We start from the raw sequence: 19,993 nt of genomic DNA on the forward strand, positions 1-19,993 counted from the left end.
GCATCTAATATAATAAGAGAATCGGTAAAAGAATCGATCATGCAGGTAGCAGCTATCGAACCGATCGGACCTGCTAATTTAGCATCTACTTCCTACACTCATCAAGATCAAGAGGATTCTCCAGAAGACGATGAAGTATTACCACCAGCTGCATTTGATTTTGCACTAATAGATCCCTTTGCAAAATCAGTGAAGGAGGCAATCGGGTGGAAGGAGGAGAAGGAGGCTCCACCTAAACTAAGAAAATATTTCCCCAACTTTAAAGAAGGATTCCAAAACATTTCCTTTTTTATAGGGTAACTCAAAGAACTGATAAAGGATGAGTGGCAAAGACCGGACAAAAAATCGGGGCTGAAAAATAGGCTGAGCAAGCTCTAGCCACTAAAAGAACCAACGGTGAATCCCCTTATTCTGGCTCTGTTGGTGGATTCCTCACTAATGTGGCTGGCGGGCCATGTAACCCTGCCAATAGAGGACGCCGTGACCTTTAGGTATGTGATGGACCGCAAAATAGATCTCGACCTTAAAAAGGTACTCAGCAGTGGGTGGGGCTTGCAGGCCAGTGGTTGCTCTGGCAGCAGTCGGTAGAGCCATCACTTGCTGGAATTCCAGCGTGGAGACGTTACTGCTGGAAGCAGCAGATCAAGAAAGAATAATTTCTGCTCTGCAGGAACTCAGCCTAGCGGGGGACTTTGTAGCGAAGGCTGCGGTAGATATAATAAGATCCTCAGCAAGCGCAATGTTGGCCTCTGTGACTGCCCGGAGAGCACCGTGGTCAAACCTTGGGTCGTGGATACGACCTCTAAGGTCCAGTTGGTGTAAGATCCCATACGATGGTACCAACATTTTTGGCCCCAAGTTAGATTCAGCAATATCAAAGGTCACGGGAGGAAAATCGGGTCTCATCTCGTCGGATAGAAGGCCCAAACAACAAAAAAAAACATCGTTCAGACGCCACATATCGGGATGCAAGATCTTATAAACCAAGGAAGGAGTTCAAGCGGAATTGGCAAAACAAACAGCCGTCTTTCGTGAGGGTGCAGAAGGTAAAAGGGGACTACCCCAGGAGACCAACCAAAGTCTCTTTGATGCCATGTTCGCCCAGCCCGCAATAGTAGGTGCAAGGCTGAGGCTATTTGCTGATATATGGATAGACCATATACAAGATCACTGGACGATTTCTACCATTCGCGACGGCCACAGATGAAAGTTCATACACAGACCTCCCAAGAATCACTACAGATTTACCAGGCTACCATCCTCTCGCCCAAAACGCAAACTTCTAGTCAAATATATCATGGAGCTACTACAGAAACAAGCGATTGTAGAAGTCCCATGGGAACAGAGAGGTGTAGGATTTTATTCCCCTCTTTTTCTGGTTACAAAGAAGACAGGAGACTTGAGGCCGGTGCTAGATTTAAAGAATCTCAACCGAACGATTCTGGTCGAATCCTTTAAGATGGAGAGTCTTCAATCCATATTACTAGCAATAGGAGCAGAAGACTGGATGCTCTCAGTCGATTTGTCCGACGCTTATTTGCACATACCCGTGCACCAAGCCTTCCAGAAGTACCTGCGCTTTGCCATTGGCCAACGTCATTTCCAATTCCAAAGCCTCCTTTTTGGCATTTCAATGGCACCCAGAACCTATACAAAGGTCTTACTACGCGTTGTAGCACACCTGAGGGAGAAAGGACTGAGAGTCCTGCACTAATATCTAAACGATATTCTCCTCCTAGCCGACGGTCAGGAAAAACTCTTGCAACATCGAACAGTGCTACTCTCCACACTCCAGCAATTCGGGTGGATAATAAACAGGAAAAAGAGCAGCCTGGTACCAACACAGAATATGATTTTCCTGGGAGCTGAGCTAGATACCAGTTCCAGAACAGTTGGTCTCCCCCCCCCCCCCCCCCCCCCCGGAGAAACTGCATCCCCCTCATCCACAAAGTAAGAAGACTTCTGTCGGTAGAACTATCCGCAAGATCGTGCCTAAGCATCCTAGGATCAATGTCCTCCACGTTCCTCATGATCCAGTGGTCCCAATGGAATTCGAGAACTTTCCAGAACTCGTTCCTAAAACAATGGGATGGATATTCCATGAGTCAGCGAATACTGAGGCAGTGAAGAATTCTGCACGGTGGTGGACCCAAATCGGCAACCTTACACGCTATCATCCCATTGTACCCCCATTACCAGTTTTTTATGTCCTAGAGCTCAGGGCCGCCTGGCAAGCCCTCTTAACCTTCTGCCCACTCCTTACAGGGAAAAGCGTCCTGAGAATGGACAATACGGTAGCAGTAAACTACTTTCACAGGCAGGGGGTTACCCGAAGCAACACGCTTATGCAGGAGGTTCGGGCCATACTAGAATGGGCACAGGTCCACCTGGCGGACCTAAAGGCGATATGTCCCAGCGACCCAACCAACTTGCGGACGGCTTGAGCCGAGTATTTGTTTCAAACAATGAATGGTCCCTCAGTCACCAGGCCTTTGCCCTTCTCACGTGCAGATGGGGAACACCAGACATGGATTTAGCGGCAACGCCAGAGAAAAACAAATGTCCCCGCTTCCTAGCAAGAACAGCCTACCCAACAGCGGCAGGGATTGACTGTCTTCACCACCCTTGGGAATTCCACCTAGGGTACATATTCCCTCCGGTACCCCTAATAGCCAGATTGAGGAGCTCGACATCCACAGTAGTGGCAGTATTGCTGTTTTTGGTCGAGGAGGCCATGGTTTGCGACCATCCTACAACTAAACACTGAAGAACCACTCCAGCTTCCACTGTACCCGGACCTGCTCTCGCAAGGACAGTTCCTGCATCCATCTCCAGAACGATTACATCAAACGGCTTGGAGATTGAAAGGGAGAGGGAGAGTTCCTGCAGCTAGGCTTGGAAAAGGGAATAAGCTCTAGCACCTTTTTAAAAGTCCAAGTCTTTGCTCTATCCACAATGTCAGGAGTTAAATGGGCCTCGAATCCTCTCATCATCCAATTCCAGAGAATGTCTGAAAATTAGGCCCCCCAGGAAACCAATCGTGTTCGAAGCCCTGGCAAAGGAACCTTTCTTTCCTCTAAATTCAGTTTCCCTATGGGACTTAACACTCAAGTTATCTTTTTTTGGTGGCAATAATGTCGGCCAAGAGGGTTTTGGAACTGCAGGCCCTACTAATTATAGAACCGCATCTGTTTGTTTTTTTTTTTTCTTTCCAGACAGAATTGTCCGGATCCGTTTGTACCCAAGGTAGCATCTACCTTTCACTTCAACTCAGAAATCAATCTTCCAATCTTTTTCAATAGCGAGGGGAATCCTCATCCTTTGGACATTAAATCGGTCATCTCCACCTACCTAGAAGCTACTCGTACATTTAGAAAAACAAAACACCTTCTAGTCATACCACATGGCGCAAAGAAGGGCCAGGCAGCCTCCTCAAGTACGTTAGCATCTTGGCTAATTAGAACCATAAGAAAAGCGTACTTAATTCAACTTCTCCCAATGCCAGAGGGATTGAGCACACTCAACAAGAGCAAGTAGCGCCTTCCTGGGCAGCATACTGAAAAGTGTCCCCAGAGACTATTTGCAAGGCAGCAACTTGGACCTCAAAAAACACGTTTATGGCACATTACAAAATAGACCCGGCTCAATTAACTACAGCTGAGTTCGGGAGATCAATCATCCAAACTAATTCATCCATACCTTGTACTTGAGTAAATCTTTCGAAAAGCACCCACCCATGTAGCGAGTAATTTCCCAATGTGTGTGCTGCCATGATGCTTCAGGAAAACGGAAAATTGTATACTCGCCTTTCCGTAATTTTCCTTTCCTGACGCATCCCATGGCAGCACACAAGGTCCCACCCCTCTAAGGTGATAGTTACTAAGAATGCAACGGTGGACTCCTCTTCGAATCTTATAGCTAACCAGTCTTATCAGGTTGTGGAGGCAGAGTCACAACCCAATGTGTGTGCTGCCATGGGATGCGTCAGAAAAGTAAAATTTATGGAAAGGTGAGTATACAATTTTCCGTTTTTTTTTTCCTGTGCACTCGATAATTTCTAAGGCTATTAAGAATGAATGGGCAAAACCAGAGCCTTTTTTTTCTAAAGCCCTTAAAAGGCGCTTTCCATTTGATTAAGACCCAGCGACACTTATGGAATAAAAGCCCAAAACTCGATGCAGACTTTTCCAAGGTTTCAAGATCAACTGACCTAGCATTCATGGATATGGGGGTGTTAAGAGATCCCATGGATAAAAGGATGAATCAACAACTTAAAAGGACTTGGCAATCATGGGCAATCTCAAACCAGCTATGGCGACTACTTGTGTCTCCAGGAATATGGTATAGTGGGTGAATCGGCTCAAAGCCCATATTATAGCAGACTCACCAAGGCAAGAAATTCTGGATTCTTTCTCAACTTTGTCAGCTGCTGTAGCATTAATTTCATATGCTTTAGCAGACTCTCTTAGATTGACAGCAAGATCTGCAGCCCTAACTCGGCCAGCACTGTGGCTAAAGACCTGGCCGGGGATGCGGCATCAAAAAATAAACTTTGTGGATTACCGTTTTTGGAAGATTTACTATTTGGGCCTGACTTGGATTCAGTCCTAGATAGGACAGCAGATAAGTAATTTCCAGTTAAAAAGAAAAAAACAGCCAGTTAAGAGTGTTTTTGTTTTTATTTTATTTTTTCCCAACCTCCTGCGTCAACTAACAAAATGCATGATTTGTCACTGCCAGTTGAAGGAAGGCTTCAGAATTTCCTCCCTCAGTGGGCTAGCGTAAAAAAAAATCAATATATTCTGAGCATGCTGTCCCAAGTTTACAAAAATGGTTTTGGATCTTCCTCCAGAAAGATACTTTATAACAAACCTACCAAGGGACTCGACGGGCTCTAGCTGTGAAGATCCTTTTTAAAGGATTTGATGCATCAAAGGGTTGTGACACCAGTATCTCCAGAGGAAAGTTATCAGATTCTATTCTCACATATTCCTGATAAAAAAGCTATCAGAAAGCTTCCGTCTGTCAACTTTAAACCATTGAGCAAGTCAGTCCTATACAAAGTTTTTTTTTTTTTTTTTTTTTTTTTGTATGGACGTGGTCTTCATGGTCAGGAATATGCTGACCAAGGAATACTTTATGGCATCGATCGACTTGAGATGCTTACCTACATATTCCTATAGCACCTTCCGGTCCCAGAAATTTCTAAGGTTGGCTGTCAATATGGGGAAGGAGGTGCTACATGTGCAATTTAGGGCCCTTTGGTTGGCTACGTGAGTCTTTACAAAGGTTATGGCAGAAGCCCTCGCCCCTCTTTGCCTTCAGGGGATTGCGGTAATCCCGTATCTGGACGACCTCCTTCCTTCCAGGAAAAAGTTGCAAAAAGATCTGGACAAGGCCCAGAGTCATTTGGTATCCCTGTGTTGGATAGTGAACATTCAGAAATCAAACTTCAGAAAGGTTATGTCAGCCTTGGGAACTTTAACCTAAACTATACCAGCCATCCAATGGGCAAGACTACATTTCAGGTCGCTCCAAAGGTTCCTTCTAAAAGTATGGAACCACAGGACAGAGACTCTCGATACATGCTAAAGATCCCCCACCAGAGTCAAACACACACTTTGGTGAAAAAATCAGCCTTTGTTGCAAAAAGGTCTACTTTGGTCCTTCCGGACGAAAAAAATTGTGCCTGACGCCAGTTTGTGTGGTGGGGGGGGGGGGGGGGGCGGCACATGGGTCAGGAGTTGGCACAGGGAACATGCTCACAGACTGAAGCACCCTCAAATTGGAGAGAGTTAAAAGCAGTCACCTCCTAGATTTCCATGTCCAGTTTCTATCGTAGCTTACCTGAACAAACAGGGAGGCCCGACAATCAAAACTCCTTTAGTTACTGTCAGAAAAAATTCTGGAGTGGGCGGAAAACCATTTACTGTCCTTATCCTACAGTCCATCTCAAAGGCACATTAAATGAAGTGGCAGATTTTTTGAGCAGGTAGAAGGTTCAGGAGGCAGAATGGAGCCTGAATACGGAGGTTTTTGCATTGATCACCAGGACCTGGGGCCATCCACAAGTGGACCTGTTTGCATCAAGGCAAAACGCACAGCTCCTGCATTTTTTTTTTTTTTACCTTCAGAGACAACGGTTCTCGGGGAATAGATGCTTTGGCGCACCTTTGGAATTTTCACCTGGGTTATTCCTTTCCCCCCCCATTCCAGCTGATTCCACTGTAATTGTGATTCCACGAAAGGGTGCAGACAAGGGTCTTGCAGTTAGCACTCTTAACCGCTTGCCGAACAGTGCACAATGATATATGTCGGCACAATGGCACAGTTGCGCAAATGGGCATACAGGTACGCCCTCTTTAAGAAGCTGAACTTTGGGCGCGCGCCGTCGCATGCCCCATGACCGTGGACTTTTTCTGCCGGTGTCCAGCGATCGTGTCACAGATCGGCAGAACGGGATGATGCCTATGTAAACGAGGCATTTCCCCGTTTTGCCTAGTGACGTGACAGATCTACTGCTCCCTGTCGGGAACAGTGATCGCTGTCATGTCCTAGGTAGCCCATCGCCAACAGTTAGAATCACTCCCTAGGACACGTTTAACCCCTTGATCGCCCCCTAGTGTTTAACCCCTTCCCTGCCAGTGTAATTTATACAGTAATTAGTGCATTTTTAGAGCAATGATCGCTGTATAAATGACAATGGTCTCAAAATAGTGTCAAGTGTCCGATTGTGTCCACCATAATGTCACAATCACGATAAAAATAGCAGATCGCCGCCATTGCTAATAAATAAATAAAAAATAGAATGCCATAAATCTATTCCCTATTTTGCAGACGCTATAACTTTTGCGCAAACCAATGTACACTTATTGCATAATTTTTGGTAAAAAATATGTAGAAGAATACTTATCAGCCTAAACAAAGTAAAAGTGTGTTTGTTTTTTTATTTTTGTTCATAGCGCAAAAATAAAACGCATAGGTGATCAAATACCACCAAAAGAAAGCTCTGTGGGGAAAAAAGGACGTCAATTTTTGTTTGGTTCTTGTTCTTTGTTTGGCGATTGTCAGTTAAAGTGACGCAGTGTCGTATCGCAAAAAGTGCTCTGGTTAGGAAGGGGGTAAAGTGCAAGTGGCCGCATTAAGGGTTCTTCTTGAGAGATCAATTTCTTTAGAAACTGCTCACAAGATTTTTTTTCAAGGCACTTACCAGATCCAGACCAGCTCCGGCTTAGCATTTTCCTAAATGGGATCTCAGCGGTTCTGCAAGCCCTCTCAAATGGACTGTTTGAGCAACAACAAACAGTTTCTCTAAAGAATTTGACTTTCAAAACTATTTGTAGTTGCAATCACACATCTGCAAGAAGAATTGGTGAACTGCACGCTCAGATAAGGCAACTTTTTTGCCCAACTTACCCAGATAGGATTCTACTTAAGACAGATCCAGGTTTTTGCCCAAAGTAGCAACATTTCAGAACTGGTCACATGAGATCATCCTGCCAACCTTCTGTTCAAACCCTTCAGGAGAAAAGGAAGATCAGTTTCACAACCTAGATGTGAGACGAATCTTATTGCATTACTTGGAAGTAACAACAGATTTCAGGTTCTTATAAACTCTTTATTCTTATCTGGAAACAAAAAAGGCCACCAAGCATTGAAGTCAATTGCCAGATGGCTTAAATTGGCTATTTTGGTAGCCTACTCTCAGATGGGTCTATCTCCCCCGCTAGGAATTAGAGCTCACTCTACAAGGGCAGAAAAAGCTGGTCCCACCCCAGATAAAATTTTGTAAGGCGGCTACCTGGTCAAGTTGCTTAATGTTTGTCCGTCATTACAGACTGGATCTTCTGTCAGTAGGTGATCAAGCTTTTGCCAGAAAGGTCCCGCAGGCGGTGGTCCCTCCCTAGGGGCTAAATCTCTTTTATCCTCTCGCGTGCTGTCCTGAAAGACATTAAGGGAAAATTCAAGTTAGATTTACGAGTAACTTGTGTTCCCGCTTTGGGCTGTAGGTTCTCTACCACTACTGACATGTGGGAAGGAGCCTCCTTTTTAAAGTTCGGTTGAAGAGGTATTTCCTGTTGGCAAGGGGGAGGAGCCACTCTCAGGTGCTATCCTGAAAGACTCCTGGAAAACAAGTCACCGGTAAGTCTAACTTGAATTTTCCTAAGTTTAACGTAAGGGGGCCTATTGGTTCGCTCAGTGCCTTCCAGCCTGTAACTGAGGGGAGCTAGTATCAAATAATGAATGTTAATTATTGTTGAGTTTTTTTTTTTTTTGATTCCACTTCCACAGTCTTCACTTGGGTAAGGACTCTCCCCACCTCCTGGGAAACATCTCGTATCCCAGGAGGCTGCAGGACTATTCAGAGTGCTGCATGGTGGTAACCCGGCTATGGTTCTTCAGGAAGCCACAATTGCCACACCAGCACTACCAGCTGTAACCAAGCTGGTAGTGCTGGTGACATGCGATGGTAAGAACAGGCTGTGGGAAAACATCACAGGCACTGGTAAGTACCTCATTTTTAATTTTAAAGTACCTTTTATTTTTTTACAGTATTTGTAGCTGCTGAATAAAAATTCAAGCTGAGATTCCTCTTTAAAATCAAACTCCAGCAGAAGCTTTTATTTTTGTTTTTTGGTTAGGGAGGGAAGGTTTAGAGTGTGTTTGTTTGTTTGTTTTGTTTGTTTTTTATTTATTTATTTTTTTAGTTTCGTCTACCAAGTTGTCACAATAGGTGAGGGTAAATCTTCCAATGGTAACCACTATCTAAGCCCTTGTACACACGGTCGGACATTCCGACAACAAAATCCGTCGGATTTTGTACGACGGATTTTGTCCGAAACTGGTGTTGCATACACACGGTCGGACAAAGTTGTCGGAAAATCTGATCGTAACGTGATGATGTTATTTAGTTACGACGGGACTACGTTCAGGCTAGTAGTCAATAGCTTTGGTCTAGGAATCTGATCTGAGCATGCGTCGCGCTTTGTCCGATCGGAATTCTCTACAAATCCTGTTGTCGGAAAATTTTGTAGCCCAGCTCTCAAACTTTGTTGGTCGGACATTCCAACGGAAAAAGTCTGAAGCCCGCACACGGTCGGATTATCCGACAACCCGGTCCGATTGGACTAAGTGTAATTTCTTCAGTTTGTAGAGATTTCCTCTCACTGCCGTGTGTGTGTGTGTGTGTGTGTGTGTGTGTGTGTGTGTGTGTGTTTTTTATGGACAATAAATAAAGAGCAGGATTTTTTCATTCGAATGATTGAAATTCTAACTGAATATGGTTTTCTTCTGGGAAAATCGTACATAATTAAATGAAATCTGGTTACTACATCTGGGTTTTACATTCAAAGAGCAGATATGGACAACATTTTTGAAGGGTTTTTGAATAAATTTGGTTAAATCAGTGTTGGCATAGAAGAATTTTCTTAATGTTTTAATGAAATTCTAGTGTATAGCAAGCTTTAACCACTTCCCATACAGCCAGGTGGGAGAAGTGCTGTTATGGGAGGACATGCCAGTAGTCCTCCCAGAAGGGGTACTCGTAACTGTACCTTTTTAGGATACACTGTCACTGTGATTGTCCCTTTACCATGTGAGTGCTTTGACCAATCACATCGATTAGTCAGCAGTAGTAAACCAAGGCTGTGATTCATAATGCCATTGTTTACTACTGTGTGAGGTCTGTGATTGGCTTTGTACCATGTGTTTGCCGTGACCCATCACAGCATAAACAGTGGCATATTAAATTATGCCAAACAGACACTATTTCTTATGCAGTGATCATGGCTGTAAAGGCAATTCAAGTGTGAAAAAAAAAAACACCCTGAATTCCCACCCCAGATGAAAAGTCGTGTCACTCTAGTGACAGGATCCAAAAAAACATTTTTTTTTCTTACACGTGCTGTCACCAGAACAGGTACAGTGTCACCATTGGGACATTGTACAGCTGTGTCAGTGATCATGTACAATGACTTGCTTCTCTGATATCACTGTAAGTTTATACCACTAGTCAATGTCTGATCATGATCACAGTGGTACAGTGCTGCCTGTCGGTGTCTCTAATCGCTGCCACCCATTCCCAATGTCTAAGATTGCTGCCATGCCAGTCCGTGTCCCCCGATCAGCCAGTGTCACCATAAGGACTTGTTTGTATGTGCGATGCTCTCTGAAGAGCCACCTGTGTTGAGATTGCTCTTCAGAGAACATTTGAAAGACAGTGGGCAGGTGTTGCATCGCCTCACCACCTGCTTTAACCCCTTGGAACACCCACAAGCGTCCCCAAACACTTTAGTGGGTCGTACGTGGGGTATAATTTGGGCCATGGCTGCAAAGCTTTGTAGCAGTGACGTGTACACTCATAGCTACTGCCTTTGAAGCTAAAGGGAGTAACCGTAGAGGGGCGGTTAATACTTGCTCAACTGCAAAAAAAACAAAAACACTTTCCACATTTTACAAAAACTTGCGCCAAAAAAAAGACCTTTTCAAGAGAAGCATTCTGTCTCCTAGAAAATACCTTGGTGTTTGCTTTCCAAAATGTGGTCATTTTTGTTGATTGTGTTCTGGGCCTACAAAAATGTAATTGGTAGAATTTATGCTTCTGGAATGCATAAAGGTGCGCATTGGAATTTGGCTCTCTGTGTGGTTAGACTCTGAAAGTCTCATAGATGTGGTATCCCATATTTAGGAGACTTGGCAGAATGTGTTTTGGGGTGTAAATTTAAGTATGCCTATGTTGTGTGTAAGAAATTTATTTTATTATAGTGATCCAAATGAAACGTGCGGTGCCACTCTAAGCTGAGACCGAGATCTCCTTGCCTGTTTCAGTGAAAGGAGCTGGCGTCAGTGCACCATTCAGAGGTGTAAGCACATTAAAGAGAAGAAAGGGTGCTGCTTGCAACCTTAATGCATTAGTTTGTAGATAAATGTGGCCTCAGCCAGCATCGCTCCAGCCATATTCACCTGACATGTTTTGCCCTGCTCATTGGGGCTTTGTCCAGGCCAAGCCCCAGTGAGCAGAGAAAAACATGTCAGGGGGACATGGCTGGAGAGATGCTTGCTGAGGCCACATTTAGCAACCTATGGTACCCGACCCGCTGCCACTAAATGTCCAGCCCGTCAGTGCACGTGATGAATTCATGCATTTTAAGCCCAGCTGGCTTTCTTGCGATGACAACCGGTGCCGTCTTCTGTAGCTCGCCTGGGCTCTCCCGTCCCACCGCAAGGCCCGAGCGACCAGCTGGCACATCCGCTGGCTGGTCAGGGACCCAAACAAAGCCAAAATCTGCTTTGAATTGGGTCTTGGATCTAGTAACCCGGAAGCAATGTCATGACATCACTTCTGGTTTACAGAAGACTTAAAGGTGCCAAATTTACAAAAAATGTCCGCTTTCAAAACAGCCAAACCTGGCATTTTTTAAGTGCAAAGGAGGGATTTGGGGTCTTATAGACCTCAGATCCCTCCATAAAGAGTACCTGTCACTATTACTGTCACAAGGGTTGTTTACATTCCTTTGAACATTGTAAAAATCTAAAATTTTTTATAAAATAAGTAAAAAAATTAAAGCACCCCATCCCTCCGTGCTCAGAAGCGAACACATGTTAGTGGAAACTGTGATCAAACCACGCGTGAGGTATCGCCACGATGGTTAGAGTGAGAGCAATAATTCTAGCACAAGACCTCTGAAAAAAAACTGATAACCTGTAGAAATGTTTAAAGCGTCGCCTATGGGGATTTTTATGTACTGTAGTTGGTCGCTATTCCACGAGTGTGCGCAATTTGAAAGCCTAACGTGGGAGGGGGCTGCGCAATATGCGGGGGGAGGCTTTGTAATGTAAAGCGGTCCAGAAGTGCGGGAGCTGTGTAATGTAAAGTGGTCCAGATTATTGTCTTCATTTGTTAGCAGGTGAATGCAGCCCTCCATGTAGTCGCATTCATTGACTCCGGCCCCTAAGTGGAAAAAGGTTGCTAATCCTTCTCTGCATATTAATGCACTGGATTTATAAGCAGTGCCCTTTCTTCTTTGATCTTTTCTTAAGCCAGCGAGCTACCATCCACACAAGTGTGGTGAATGGAGGAATCTTCCTCGCTGCACTATTCTATTCTGACAGCATGGACTGTTCCTCTGTCAGAATGCCTTGATCACTGCTGGAGCTGATAAAATGAAAATGTACTAACAGTCAGTTTTGAATGGAGTCGATCATTAGATTGACTCCTTTCAGATGTGTGCTGAAATTGAAAATTGGCTGTTGGGTCTCGAGGGAGTTTGGCAGGCGTTGATGCTTTGCAACTGCCTCCATTCGCTTCTATTGAAACGCTCCTTAACCGCTTCCTGACCAACCGCCACAGTTACAGGTTGGCTCCCCTGTGTGAGCCGTCGTAGCTATAGGTTGGCTCGTGGGGTTGGGATAACGGGTGCATGAGCCGGCTGCACGGCGGGGGTGCCGCTGCTTGTGGCCGACGGACACGATGACCGCCGGCCACGAACGATCGTGACCAGCAGACACACAACAGGGACAATTGGGTGTAAACACACACTTCCCTGTTCTGACAGGAGTGACAGATTGTGTGTTCTTATTAGCTAGGAACCATGATCCGTCACTTCCTCTAGTCAGTCTCCTCCCCCTTTAGCTAGAATCACCTTCCAGGGATCACAGTTAACCCCTAGATTACCCCCTAGTGTTAATCCCTTCACTGCTGGTTACACTTTTACAGTAATCCATGCATTTTTGTAGCATTGATCGCTGTATTAATGCCAGTGGTCCCAAAAATTGTTTATTTTTTTTGAAAAAATAAAAATAAAAAAATGTAGAATACTTATTGGCCTAAACTGAGGAAAATAATTGCTTTAAAAAAAAATGCGGTTTTTTTTTTTTGTTTTTTTTTTCAAAATTGTCGCTCTTTTTTGTTTATATATTTTTGACGGCAGGACTCGCTATCAGGATATATTGGCTGTAAGCCTCAACAAGTTTTTCAACAGTCCTGTTAAGGATTGCTGAAATTCTGTCATGCTTGAATGGCCATGGGTGCATTGAAATTTGTCCTGTCTCTGCTGAACTAGCCGGATATTCAATTAATCTATGGCAGGCTTAAGTTTCAATGTATCCTTTTGTCATTGACTGCATAGTTATTTTGGGTTATATATCTATATCACACACTGGGATTTTCACGCACAACCATCTCTAGGGTTTACAGAGAATGGTCCGAAAAAAGACAAAATATCCTTTAAGCAGTGGTTGTGTGGAGGAAAAGGCCTTGTTGAGCTCAGAGGTGTGAGATGATCCTCTGACAGCTAAGAACAGGAAATCGAGGCTACAATTCACCCAGGCTCACTAAAATTGGACAATAGAAGACTGAAAAAATGTTGCCTGACCTGATGAGTCTCGACTTCAGCTGCAACGTTCAGATGGTAGTCTGAATTTGGAGTAAATAACATGAAAGCATGGATTCATCGTGCCTTGTATCAACGGTTCAGGGTGGTGGTGTAGTGGTGTGGGGATTATTTTCTTGGCACATTTTGGGCATCTTGGTACTAATTGACATGACCTACCTGAGTATTGTTGCTGACCATGTCCATCCCTTTATGACTACAATGTGCCCATCTTCTGATGGCTACTTCCAGCAGCATAATGCACCATGTCACAAAGCTCAAATCATCTCACCACTGTTTTCTTGAACATGACAATGAAGTCACTGTACTTCAATGGCCTTCACAGTCATTAGATCTCAATTCAATAGAGCACCTTTGGGATGTGGTGGCATGGGAAATTTGCATCATGTATTTGCAGTATATAAATCTGCAACAACTGCGTGATGCCATCATGTCTATGTGGACCAAAATCTGAAGAATGTTTCCAACACCTTGTTGAATCTATGCCACAAAAAATTAAGGCCGTTCTGAAGGCAAAAGGGGGGCCAGTTGGGACTAGCAAGGTGTACCTAAAAAGTGGCTGGTGAGTGCGTATCTCTATCTGTTTTTATGAGGGGAGTTGGAGTGATATGGCTTCTAAATCCCAGTTATGTGAAAAGAGCTGGCAAGCAGAAAGTAATGAGAAGATGGGTTTACCTCCTGGAAGTGTAAAGGACAGATGCATAAATGTAGGGGAGAATACATGGCTGTCACTGAATGAGTTGGACATCCCCTCTCTGTAGCTGTTGTATGAGAAAGGAGTCATTGTGTACCACCATGCTAGCTTTAAAGGAAATCTGTCCTGACACAACTGTCTTGCTAACCTCTTTTTGAAAATGAGTTCAGTCAGCCTTCAATATTTTGAGCCACTGACACAGATCCGTGAATCAAAGTTCTACCTTCACTTCACGTTTTGCTTCAAATATTAAAACAAATAGCATTTTTCATAAGATGTTGACATGTCCACTTTATTTCTTGTCATGATAAAAATAAAGCTATAGGAACAGCTGTAGTTTTCAGAGCATTTCATGTATGCACCAAACACATTTTTTGACTTTCTGATTTATCATTGACTTATTTTCAGGTAAGTGTATGAGTAAAGGCATATCTTTCTAAGAGTGAAGAGGGATTAGAACAGAATTTTATTGTTTCCTGTGCTTTTGGATAGGGAGGTTCACCCTCTCCATTTATTTGCCATGTTGACCGACCTTGCTGAAAGTGAATGAAAATCGAACATTTCGAAAAAAACCTTTCAATGGGGACACTACCAAGAAGGCCTTGACTTTATAGGGATTTCCTTTCACGTATATGTTTAGGCTATGGGAGAGGAAATTGAAATCTCCCCAATGGGACACAAATGGACAAAAAAAGATGGGTTATTACCCTCCCTTATGCTATCTAGATTGAAAAACGTTTTGCATTTTTATTCATCTAATTTTTTTGTTGGCCTCGTTGGTATTGCTCTTCTTTCCTAAACAACCTTCTCTCTTCTTCTTTTTTTTTTTTTTTTTTTTTTTTGTATTTTTTTTTTTTCCCTGGGATTAAAGTGGTTGTATACTATAATAAGGCTTACCTGTAGGTAAAAAAAATATCTCCTAAACCTGTACGGTTTAGGAGATATTCCCCTCGGTATGCGCCGCTGACTGCAGCGGCGCAATACGCGCACAAGGGGATTCTCGGCTGAAAATCCGGCAGTGGCCAACCGGCCGCATGAAATCTCCCGCGCGCATGCGCAGGAGTGACGATATCGCAGCTCCGGCCACTCACAGCACCGGAGCCGCGATACCCGGAAGAAACGCAGAGGGAGCATGTCAGCTCCCTCGGCGTGGATCGGGCCAGATGTCGGGGCCTCGTTCTAAGGTAAGTATTTCATAATGAGCTAGTATGCGGTGCATACTAGCTCATTATGCCTTTTTGCTTTGCAGGTAGTAAAAAAAAAAAAAATAATCTGTGGGTTTACTACCACTTTATTGACATGTAAATTGGATTTTTACAGTTTCATAACTGCTACTGAGCTGTGATATGAGAGGGTGCAATAAAGAGCTTACAACAGCCTCTTTAGGCACAACTACTGATAAATAGCACAACAAGAGCAATACAATTGTTTAGCTTTTTTTTTTGTGTGTGTAGGTGTACTTTTTTAAAGTTTCATAATGAATAAGAACACAGTGTAATATACTGAAAAGTTTGAATGTTTACTGTATTTTTCTAATAAAATATTTTTGGCAAGTTTATTTGTGTTGCCTCGTGTTTAGTCTCCTGGCTTATGTTAATGCTTGGTCTGGGTTTTAGGGTGGTGGTGGGGTCAGCTTGGCACCATGCTACACCCAAAATATGAATGTACAATGGTCTAATATTGAGTCATCCTTTTAATATAGAAGCAGGAAAATCTGATCAGGGAAGACTAAAAGATCACTTTTTCTATGTTTAGAAAAGCTAAACGCAACTAATCTGCTAGTGTAAATTAGGTCTAAATAGAAGCATAAAGATTGTATCACTTTGAGAGCAGTTAGAATGTAGAGTGAGAACAAAGTAAAAATATCCAAGTGGAAGGAAGACCTCGATCCTAACAAGGTCAGAGGTCAATTGTCCTTCCCCTTCTTTTTTTTTTTTTTTTTTTGTGGTTTATATAGGCGCATAGGTTGATAGAAGGTACAAGTCTAGTCTAGCTGTAAATGCTACAGCTCCCAGATTTGGTTTAGTATAGGTTTACAGTAGCAGTCATAAAAAAATTTTTTTTGCACATAATATTCTGGTGTATTTATACCAGGGCTCTCATAACCTTTTGATCTTCCAGGGCTAAATTGGAAGAAGAGAAATTTTCTTGGGCCACACAAAAAAAATATAGTAGCAATGAGAGCTGATGAGCAGCTCCTCCTGCAGTTCCCACAGATAAATGGGTGTGTAGAGAGCTGCGAATAGGTGCGGCCACACTGTTACTATAGTGAATAGGGCAGGCCATCACACCCTACCCACTGAGATCTGCAGAAGGGAACTGCTACGACAATTCACACTGGCCCTAATCACTGGTGCGGCCCATCCCTGCACCCCCTAGGTTGGGCCATGCAGCATTCCTTGTCAGTGTTTGCTTATTGCAAACCTGGTAGCCTTGACGTCCATCCGGATGTGCATTTGCCTGGCTTGTCCAATGTAGGCTACCTGCAATGTCTGCATGGCATCCCTACGTAGGTGTAAGGGTTGGGCTTGTCTGTCGGCTGGTGTGGCTGCTGCATCCCTACAGACAGGCCCAGATTGCGGGTTGGGCACCCCTGGTTTACACCAATAAACCTAACTGCTGGCAATACTAAGCTTATAGGGTTGCTACTAAGCGAATCGTTTAAAGAGGAACTTCATTCTCCTGTGTATTGCCTCCACCTACCTTCCTCCGTTGCTGCCCGGTCTTTGGCTTTTGATACAGACCGTTTGACACATCTGTGCACATGCAGGAGATTTCCTTCACATGCACAAAGACGGCAAGGGTTTTGAGGTTACAAAACTAATGTGCACAGATATTTGGGGAAACCAGGGTACCTGAAACCCTGCAGCACAGCTGCGTATGTGTGGGGGGCATGGGCCAGATAAATGTCATTCCCACCACGACTACAATAAGTGCCACAAAATAAAAAAAGCAACATACATTTTATACCTAGTTGTGAAGGGGGGGGGGGGGGAGAGACAGGGCAACATCGCCTTTTCTTAAGTGTGAAGGTCTGCTTTTAAATAATGCTATTCATATGCTGTAATTTAATCTAATATGACGATATCTAAGGCATGTATTTTACTCTGTTAAAGGTGTCCTGCTTATAAAATAGTGCAGTTTAATGGAATTATACATAATCACTTATTCCTCTCTGGTCTTTGTATAGCACCATACCTGGCACTCAGAAGATCTGGATACGCACGTGGGGCTGTTCACATAACAGCTCTGATGGAGAGTACATGGCGGGCCAGTTAGCTGCATATGGCTACAGCATAACAGGTAAGAAATGCAGATAAAGTGCAAAAACTCTGAGAAACTTGATAACCAGTCCACAGGTTTCCCATTGATTTGTTGATGACCAGTGGTGGTGCTTTTTGTACATTGGTCTTTTTCAGTACAAATTTGATTACTGTAAAACAGAATAGGTAAAGAAAAATATAATTTACAAAAAAAAGTTATAATAGTATGAATCTATCCAAATAGTTATGGCCAGCATACTTTATAGTCAGTGTTGTAGCTGAAGAACAGATTGCCTGTGGTAAATTAACAGCAGCCAGTGGCATGCACAACCTTGTCTTAAGACGTGTGTGGTGTTGTTTTTTTTAAATTTTTTTGTTTGTTTTACAAAAATAAAACATGCATAAGCACCACTGATGGAAACAGACCCAAAAGCGGAGGGCAGCGGTTAAAGTTGGTTACAAATCGTTAATAAACGTAACTTAAACCATTTAAAAAAAAAATAAAAAATTTCGGAAAATAAGTGCAATTGAGGCATATATGGCACTAACCATTACAGATTATATACCAGGGACAGAGTAGAGAGAGCAGAGATATGAGACGACGAGACAAAGGCTTGGGACTTATTCCTCCCGTCTGTCTCCTTCAGTCAAGATCAGGAAGGGTGCCATACTCAGGAGTCCCAGGCATTCCATATCTTATTAAACTGGGTTGCAGCAACTCCCACCTGAGCTGTCATATATTCCAATCTATGAATTTCCAAAATTGCCCTTAGAAGCTGGGTCTGAGAGTGGGGGGTTGGGGGTAGTGGATAACCAGTGTAATGGAATAGTTCTTTTGACTGCTAACAAAATAAATGAAGCATGGACTTTCCAATACCAGGGAACTGGAGGGCTAAAAGACAATGTTGTACTGTTGGATCGGGGACACTGCCATAGACCAATAAGGCATGATATCCTTACATTGCCACAATATATGGAAATAGGTACCCCTAGTTTTACCACAGTGCCAGCATAAAGGGGAAAGGGAACGGTCTTGACAATGCAAGACTTCAGGGATTCTGTACCAGAACATAAGGATTTTGTTAGTCGTCTCTCTCTGCGCCACAAATCTAGATATATTAGAAGTACATGTCCAGATTTTGTTCCAGCAAGGGAGAGTGATGGGTCATTGGAGAAAGACATAAAGGTTTGTTAGTGGCTCAAACATGTCATCTAATGTATTTAGATTGTGTTTTAATTGTGGGCAGCTGAAGCTGCTGCCTGTTCGCTTCCTGGATACACACAGGCACACCTCCAGCTCTGTAGCCCTGCAGGTCTTATTGGCCCTCTTATGACTCATCCCCCCTCTCTTCCTGGCAAGCGTGCACGAGTATTGGAGAAAGAGAGAGAGCTGTGCATGATGTCATAAGTCTAGGCTTTTTACCAGACAAGAAACAGGAAGTGGGCTGTATAAGGTATTTACTGGCAGAAAAAAAATACTATCCAAAGTTAAAATGACAAGGGCAGAAGATTTAATGGGTGGAAAAATGAATAAATGACTAAGTCAGAGGGAAATGTTCTGCCATTAAGCATATATGGAAGATGGTAATCTATATTTCAAAACCTTGCTACCTTTGCATTTCAGTACAGAGGTACAGTAGCACAGTACATTCATTTGATAACCCAAATATCAGATAAAGTAATTTAAAGATATGATATCCAAAGCCTTACAGTTCTGTGTAACCTTTGCAAATTGCTATTTTAGGTAATGTAGAAAGTGAAAAGCTATGTGGATAGCCTTACATCTAGCTATTCTATTCCTTGCATTTTTAACATGAAAATTGCAATGAAAATTATTTCAGTATTGATTGACAAGATATCACATCCTTTAGCTCAGTTACAGGCACAAGAAAACCTTAGCAAGCCCCTGACCCCCCCCCCCCCCCCCCCGGGGTTGACAATGCTGCTGTCAAAATGTGCCCCCTGTACTCCTTCATCCAGAGTGGACACTGCTAATACAAGAGGCGTGTTACTGGCCAGATCACTAGGTAAAAACGGGGAAGAAAAATAAAACAAATGCAGCCACCACATCTAACAATTGGTAGGCTGCAACATGTTACCTTTTTTAATTACTGTTTTAATTGCATGCAAGACACACGCTTCGGAAAAACACTACACAATTTGTATCTCCAAATAAGTTGTGCAAACTTTCCCTGTTTAGACGTGTTTTTAGCACACTAAGGGTTGCTATATCAATAGGTGTTGGGCAGTGTACCAAAGTTGGCAAGCACAAAATATTAGGCGATAAGTTACACTCAATGTAGTTTTATTAGAATGCTAACCTTGAAAAATTGGGTTCAGGTGGTAAGTTTTTTGCTTTGGTCATTAAGGGTTAATGATCACAGTATATTATTTTGTTTCCATTGGGGGTTTAGCGCAAAGAATGGTGCTTCTTGACAAATCTGATTTGTGAAAATAGAAACTCGCTGTGTTCCGAAGCAGTTAATGCTATTTGGCTAGGCTAGCTGCCACTCCTAGAAGGCATAAAGTATGGGCTTGTCAGGGCCAGCAACTGTGACATTATAAAGCCTAGTGCTTTGCTGCAGGTCAGAATTTTTTATTTCATTTTGCATCATTTATGCTGTGTGCTTTGTTCTTGGTACCCG

At 43.2% G+C, this 19,993-nt stretch overlaps 1 protein-coding gene across 1 annotated transcript in view; it reads left to right on the forward strand.

Moving 5' to 3' along the window:
* Positions 1–19,993, forward strand: part of CDKAL1 (CDKAL1 threonylcarbamoyladenosine tRNA methylthiotransferase) — a 1,106,309-nt gene that overhangs the window by 19,004 nt on the left and 1,067,312 nt on the right. The window contains exon 4 of the mRNA XM_077493830.1: positions 17,276–17,388. Within this exon, the coding sequence (XP_077349956.1) occupies positions 17,276–17,388 (113 nt within the window). The remainder of the gene's footprint in view (positions 1–17,275; positions 17,389–19,993) is intronic.

Source organism: Lithobates pipiens, unplaced genomic scaffold (genome assembly GCF_037356315.1).
Source record: "Lithobates pipiens isolate NorthernLeopardFrog02 unplaced genomic scaffold, aLitPip1_a1.2 Scaffold_19, whole genome shotgun sequence".
In the NCBI taxonomy this organism is placed as follows: Eukaryota; Metazoa; Chordata; class Amphibia; order Anura; family Ranidae; genus Lithobates; species Lithobates pipiens.